Source organism: Squalius cephalus (assembly GCF_949319135.1).
Source record: "Squalius cephalus genome assembly, chromosome: 11".
NCBI lineage: Eukaryota > Metazoa > Chordata > Actinopteri > Cypriniformes > Leuciscidae > Squalius > Squalius cephalus.
Genome location: NC_137132.1, coordinates 24,506,162 through 24,513,358, shown reverse-complemented (window position 1 = coordinate 24,513,358; position 7,197 = coordinate 24,506,162). Strand labels below are relative to the sequence as shown.

Sequence of the window (7,197 nt, the reverse complement as noted above, 5' to 3'; positions counted from 1 at the left end):
AATGGCTTCAGAACACTTATAATATTGTGCACGAAAACTTTATGGTGCTTATAATGTTTGTGTGCCTTTTGTGTGGCTTAACAATAACACAGAATAGACAGTAGGCCTATACAATATCGGATTTGGATCGGCCTCGTCTGACCGATACCCGATCCGGCAAAAATGGCAGTATCGGAGCCAATACCCATACTGAGTATCGGATTGGTGCATCTGTGATATTAATTTCTTTCTTTTCTTTTTTTTTTTTTTATCTTTTTTTTTTTTATCTTACTGACTAACCTAACTGTAGCCTAATGTATGTAAATGGACGGAGTGTTATGCATCTAAATGCAGGAAGTCTCTCTCACCCAGTAATATAGCTCCATCTCTTTATATTGACCTGAATTGCAGTACGTTTTATTTTTACTCAATATTTTATAATATACCATATGAGCAAAGAAGTATCTTGTAACCAATGAACAACATGTCAGAAAAAGCATGGTTTATTGTTTGATTACAAAAAAATACTTTCTTAAGAAACAAAGTATAAGTTACTTAAGAAGAAAAATTGTTTGGAATTAATCAAGAGCTTGTGCTAGAGAACATTTACAAAAACAAACTTTAGTAAGACGTATTGGCACATTGACAGTTGCATTCAACACACTGCAAAAGGCACTTGTATCTACAACCACGCGTCATGGATGTTCAACTTTTAACATAAATACATTAAGAGCAGCATTTAAAGCAAAAACAAATGTGTGTACAAACTTTTTGCAGCCTTGGAAACCTTCCACACATTAGAGGGGATCCACTGATGACATCGTAAATGTTCTAAAATGACACAACCAATCACCAGCAGAAGAGTCTTCTCCGCTAGCTCTGATTGGTTGTTTAGTGTTGTCTTTCATGTAAACCATCTAGTAGTGTTACCCAAGGTTCTAGCTGGTAAACCTCTGAAGTCGTCGCCAGCGGATCTCTTCAGGCGTCGGATTAGAGTGGGAATAAGTGCCATGTGAAGATCTAGCCTGCGTAGAACCACCTACAAAGCAAAAATAACAAAGTTGCACCTTTTAACTGCTGGTACTATAGTGTACTATGACTTTTGATCAATTTAATGTATCCTTAATAAATAAAAGTGTCAGTTCTTTCAAATAAATAAATAAACTAAATAATCCTACTGACCCCATAAAAATATAATACTTTTATTTACAAGCTTGTTTATGACTAAGCATTTTTAAATTGAATAACGTGCTCATTTTCAGCACATCTTGACTGGTCACCTCTGTCGCTGAGGCTGGCCCTGATAGCGGCCTGGTACTGCTCCTCATCTGACAGTCCTGCTGTATAGGGATGCTGGGGCGGCGCAGAGGGCATGTGTGTGTCGTACGGATCCCTGTAGGGGGCGCCATACTGCCTGTGATTAAATGACTGCTGTCCATAATGTGTGTTTGGAGGATTCGGCATGCCATATCCACTGTATCCTGTGAACACAGACATACAAATGATGCATCTTGAGGACTATAATGGACTAGTAAGCAGTCCTTATATCGTTTCATCTTTAATGGCTCTCAAAGTCAGAGCCATTTCTGAGGACGGATGTGATTTAGTAATATCAGATGGCTGCCTTTTTAACCAATTGAATACTTCCCTATAAAACAAAAAGAGAAAAATGATTCAGATTTGATATTATTCAAGATCTGTAACTATATACCTGATGAATTGTAGTATGTCTGCTGCCCTCCATGATGCCCATTAGATGCCACAAAGCCTGAAATTACATAGATATGGCCGTTTATGTGAACGGATGCATTTATTCCAGGATTAAGTGTCCTCATGCTCTACTATTCAGAAGTTTTTAAATATTTTTATTTTATGCTCACCAAGGCAGCATTGATTTGATCTAAAATAGAGTTAAAACAGTTCTGTGATCAAAGCTGTATTTTCAGCATCATTACTCCAGTTTTCAGTGTCACATGATCCTTCAGAAATCGTTCTAATATGCTGATTTGCTGCTCAAGAAACATTTCTTATTATCATCAATGTTGGAAACAGTTGTGCTGCTTAATATTGTTGTGGAAACTGATACATTTTTTGCAGGATTTTTTAGAAATCTTTTGTAACGTTATAAATATCTTTACTGTCACTTCTGATCACTTTAACACATCCTTGACCCCAAACTTTGAACAGTAATGTAGTGTATATGCGTACAGTATTATCATATTTAAAGGGGTGGTTGATTATGATTGTGGTTGAAGTTCAAAGCAAAGTGAGATATTTGCTTTTAAAGAAATTCCTTTTTAAGGACTACAACAAACGGCTGGTAGGGACTACACAAGCTTCCTCCCGAAGGAGAGGTTTTAAAATTTACATTAACGCCCCCGGGAACGCAATTTATAGATTATCAAGACAGAATATGCTAATCAATGACTAGAAGATAACTACACATAAACTACATAGATTCATCAACTAACCATTCAGAAATGCCCTGTTGCTTTCTACATGTTGTCACTTCTTCTAGAGTCTCTCCATCATTGTCTGAATCAGGTTTGAACATAAAAGGCTAAAAGTTTTTTACATTTTCAGTGCATGTCTGTGTGAGGTAAAAGCACACAAGCTGTTGAAGCTCTGCCTTCTGTGCCGGGAGCAGCTGCTCATTTGCATTTAAAGGGACAGACACAAAAACTGTGCGTTTTTGCTCATCCTCAAAAAGTGACAATTTTAACATGCTATATAAAAATATCTGTGCTGTATTTTGCGCTAAAACTTCACATACACACTCTGGGGACATCAGAGATTAATTTTACATCTTGTGAAAAGGGCATTATACCAACCCTTTAAGGTACAAATATGTACACACAAATAATACACACACAAGAACACTCAAATTGTTGTGTTTACCTGCACAGGTTTTCATGAGCCTCTTTAGTGGTCCTTTCGTGTAGAGAAGCCCAACCAGGATCCCAGCCAGATGTCCAACAAATGACGTCCTGCAAGAGTGAAAGTGTGTTAATATAAGCTGTGAATCAGATCCTAGGCCAACAATAAATCAAAACGTAGTTTAGAAAAAAAAAAACGATGTCATATGGTCTGTAGTGTAATTACGGTGACCACCTGGTTATTGCTCTGTTGCAGGATGTAGATGTGATTTTGCCGGACAATGTGGTACACGAATGAGAAAGATAAATGTACTACTATTATACTACGTAAATGTTGATTTACAATCTTTGGAAAGCCTATTTGCCATTATGTTGGATAATAAGTAAGGAATAATTGACGACAGGCCTTTGAATTATTAGAAAAATAATGCACACCCGAGGTGGTAATGCGGTCACGACGCAAAGCGGAGTGGCCGTTACACCTCGGGTGTGCATTATTTTTCTAATAATTAAACGGCCTGAAGTCAATTATTCCGCTTATACTACAGTTACCACACCTCGAAACATTGTTCAGATTATGTATTTCAAGACGTTTGTAAAGTTTTTGTCATTAAAACGCTCTTGTATGTAGGACTAATTTCTTACGCATCTAATCCAATGCCTCCGTTGCTAATTCCAAAACGTCATTTTAGAGTTAGTAACGGAGGTTTGAGCCACTGATAGCAGAATAATGCTGGGGACACACGACTAGCTGACACATTCTCTGACTGTTTTCATCACAGCAGATTTTAAACACCGACTTTGAACACAGACTGAACGCGCTGAACACGCGTTTGGGCATGATCAGTCATCAAATTACATTCATAACCGGCCTTAAAGTGTGTCCTTGGCTCGGCTTTATGCAGTTATTAGAGAGATGTTGCAATAATGAGACAGAAAAGCATGTGCGTCAATATTATTATTTATTTATTAATTCAATTCATTTAAATAATTTGTTCATTCTTTTTTTTTCTATTATTGACAGATGACAGTAGACTAGCCAAATAAATGGAAAAAAAAAGCCTTTTAACAAGTAAGGCCTATCAATAATTATTTATTTGTTATATTATCTGCAATAAAAATCCGTGCTGCAGGACTATCCATTTATTTAGCCTATATTCAGTTTAATTTTCTATTGATTATAGATAGCCTAGGACTATATACTTTATTTATTAAAATTAAACTGCATGTTTCCATTGATTGTGAAGCTAGACATTGAAAATTGCAGCTCAAGCGCATGGGGCTAAATGTTTTTTCTTGTTATGAATTGTATCCTATTTTCCGTTATTACAGTTGACTACGCGAAGTGAAATGGAACTGTAATGCGGTCAAGACCTGCCTGGAACTACTTTAGCTGTGCGTTTCCCTGAAAATAATGCACACCTTAGAACGTTCGTCAACCAATCAGATTCAAGCATTCAACGGCCCTGTAGTATAACATGTTTTAAAATGCAAATAAGCTTTGTTAATTGTGACAGGCTCTGTGAGACTATGAATGTTCCCTTAATTTGCCCAGTTTTGAGTGATACAATGTCATTTACTCGATGCCATCTCATCTGTTCAGTCTGCTAAATATTATGAACTGAATAACAGGCTAGCAGATAAAAATCACATTTTACACTAAAATACATTTCTTTAAGTAGCGACTAGTTTATTTTCCTTTATTAGACTATGCAAACAATAAATTGGATTCAGTGCATCCAGTAAAAAAAAGCAGCTCCCTATTTCGTCTAATAGTATTGCTGTTTTTCTCTTGTGTCTTTGAAATGAGTGTCATGCCTACCCCGGATTCATGACATGGATGAGGACCAGCTCCACCCAGCAGGAGTAGCGATTGGCTATGGGCAGCCCCATGATGTACGTGGCTCCGCCAGGATGATAATGATTATTCACCACCTTCAGCCCAAACAGAACACCTGAAACCACAAACAGCTGCAATGCTTATTTCTTACTAGAGAAACATAAAAACTACATCTATAAATTCATTGATTTCTGTTGTTCCACTCCATTTTTATTCTTTACACCAATGCACATGATTAATGTGATAGTAAAAGATACACTACCTTTCAAAAGTTGTTGTTTTTTTTTTGTTAAAAAAAAGAAATTAATACTTTTATTCTGCAAAGATACATTAAATTGATCAAAGTGACAGTGAAGACACTTGCAATGTTACAAAAGATTTCTATTTAAAATAAATGCTGTTTTGCACTTTCTATTAATCAAAGATTCCTGAAAAAAATGATCATGAATTATGAAATATATGAAGCAGCACAACTGTTTTCAGCACTGATAATAATGAAAAATGTTTCTTGAGCAGCAAATCATCATATTAGAATAATTTCTGAAGGATCATGTGACACTGAAGACTGGAGTAATGATGCTGAAAATACAGCTTTGATCACAGGAATAAATTACATTTAAAAATATCTTAAAATGGAAAACAGTTCTTTTAAATTGTCATAATGATCCAACACAACACACACCTGAGAACCCCACCGCACATTGTAGACTATACGACGAGTCTTCCGTCATCCGTGTCAGTCCTGTCTCCAGGAGCAGGTAGATCAATCCGGTGAGCACAGAGAAGACAGACAGCAGGTACGCAAACCAGGCGCCTCCCAGTTTCCTCTCAAGCTTGATGCCCTTCCAAAGGAGGGAGGCCATGTTGAAGTATAGATGCATGTCGTCAGCATGGTGAAACGGAGACAGCAACAGACGAGCCCAGTCTCCGTACCAGTACGCCTCCCGAACACTCAAACACGTCTGAAAAACATACAAACAGACCAGATTTACAAAACATCTTATCAGTACTAACATATTAAGAAATGTGTCTACAGCTTTTACCAACCTTTTAAATAAAGTAATCCAAAAGTTTAATGGCTATCGGCAAATTTTCTACATTCAGTTGCTATCGGCAGATGTGGCAAAAACCCATTTTGGATGTGCTCTGTGTTGAAGTTTGTTATAATAACATCTACCTGTAGGAGGGGTTTGGCAGGAAACAGGAACAAGTAGACATTGAGGCCCAGTGTTGCAAGAGTGACGGGTGGGATGTTGTCTATTCCCAGCTGGAAAACCTGAGAGGCCAGCAGGAGCAGGCCGAGATTGGATCCCCTTTGTCTGTTGCGCATCTAAAACACACAACCAACATTCTCATACACATAGTGTTTTATCTATGTAAAAGTTTTAGTTTACATTTCTTGAAAGACTGCTTCTTTTACATTAATGTGTTCAATATTGGGGAGGGGCATTCCATTCTAGAGAGCATCTGATTGGACAAAAACTGTGTTGTGCAGGATGAGTCATCAACGTTTTCTGTCTATTCTTAAAAGTGTGTATTTGCCACACAAAAAAATTATTGGCAGATAGACTTTTTTTAGAGTCATTAAATGTAGTTGTGTATTTTATCTAAATCTAAAATGGTTGGAAATGGGTCCCTTCAAGGTATTATAGCATAACGTTAATTATTTCATTTCATTTGGCAATAAAGTCATCATGCATTCATGTGCTACACACACAAGCGCATTCAAATAAAAAATATCATTAAACCAAGATATGTACTGTATCTTCTTAGGCTAATTGTTTGAAGCAAATATAGAGCATTTTACGTGCCCTTTACAAGCCCTATCTAGGCTATACATACTAACATAATAATATTATGGGTAATATCACGCATGTAATCTTATCTACTACATACATACATACACTCACTATTATTTTGAGGAATAAATAAAGTATTCTAGGCTACATAGACAGAATTACTGTGCATTTATGACTTACCATTACATCTGAATGTAGCTGCTGTTTTGAATGTTGTAAATTGGATGTTGTGTCAAGCGATTCCGAGTCCTAATATTAGCGATCAACAGTAGGACCATAGACTGTAATAAAAAGAGTAGGACACGTCAGATTTTACTTTCATTTCACCATGTTTCGTCAGGTAGTAAACACGGAAGTGACGCAACAAGACTTCTGGTCGCGTGATCTCATCCCTCATGACGTTTGTATTTTTTTTTTTTTTTTTTTTTCTCTAGGAGTGAACTCTCTGACCTTTGCAAACACGAGTTACTGTCTCATTCCACAAATACGGTCGACTTTGGTGCCCTGTGAGAGCACAGATTCAAAATACACTGTACATGGGCACTGATGTACGGGTCAGATGATGTCACTATCTGTTGCCAATAAAAGGTGAAAGAGAGAAACGTGGGACCTTGGGAGGTTAGCTGTTGACCATATCCAGTGGTGCACTAACAATATTGGTCAAATACATTTTTGGCAGTGAAAACATAATTAGACAGCACTA

At 37.0% G+C, this 7,197-nt stretch overlaps 1 protein-coding gene across 2 annotated transcripts; it reads right to left on the bottom strand.

Moving 5' to 3' along the window:
* Positions 1 to 646: 646 nt before the first annotated feature.
* Positions 647 to 6,884, bottom strand: rhbdd1 (rhomboid domain containing 1). Of its 2 annotated transcripts, XM_079886178.1 has the most exons (8): positions 6,675 to 6,884; positions 5,873 to 6,025; positions 5,378 to 5,657; positions 4,678 to 4,810; positions 2,878 to 2,966; positions 1,691 to 1,747; positions 1,260 to 1,460; positions 647 to 1,018 (listed from the first exon to the last, which is right to left on the bottom strand). In XM_079886178.1, exons 1-8 carry the CDS (start codon positions 6,675 to 6,677, stop codon positions 918 to 920), a joined length of 1,017 nt encoding a protein of 338 aa, XP_079742304.1. In that variant the 5' UTR covers positions 6,678 to 6,884; the 3' UTR covers positions 647 to 917. The 2 variants fall into 2 exon arrangements, with proteins under 2 accessions (XP_079742304.1, XP_079742305.1); XM_079886179.1 differs by lacking the exon at positions 1,691 to 1,747.
* Positions 6,885 to 7,197: the final 313 nt, after the last annotated feature.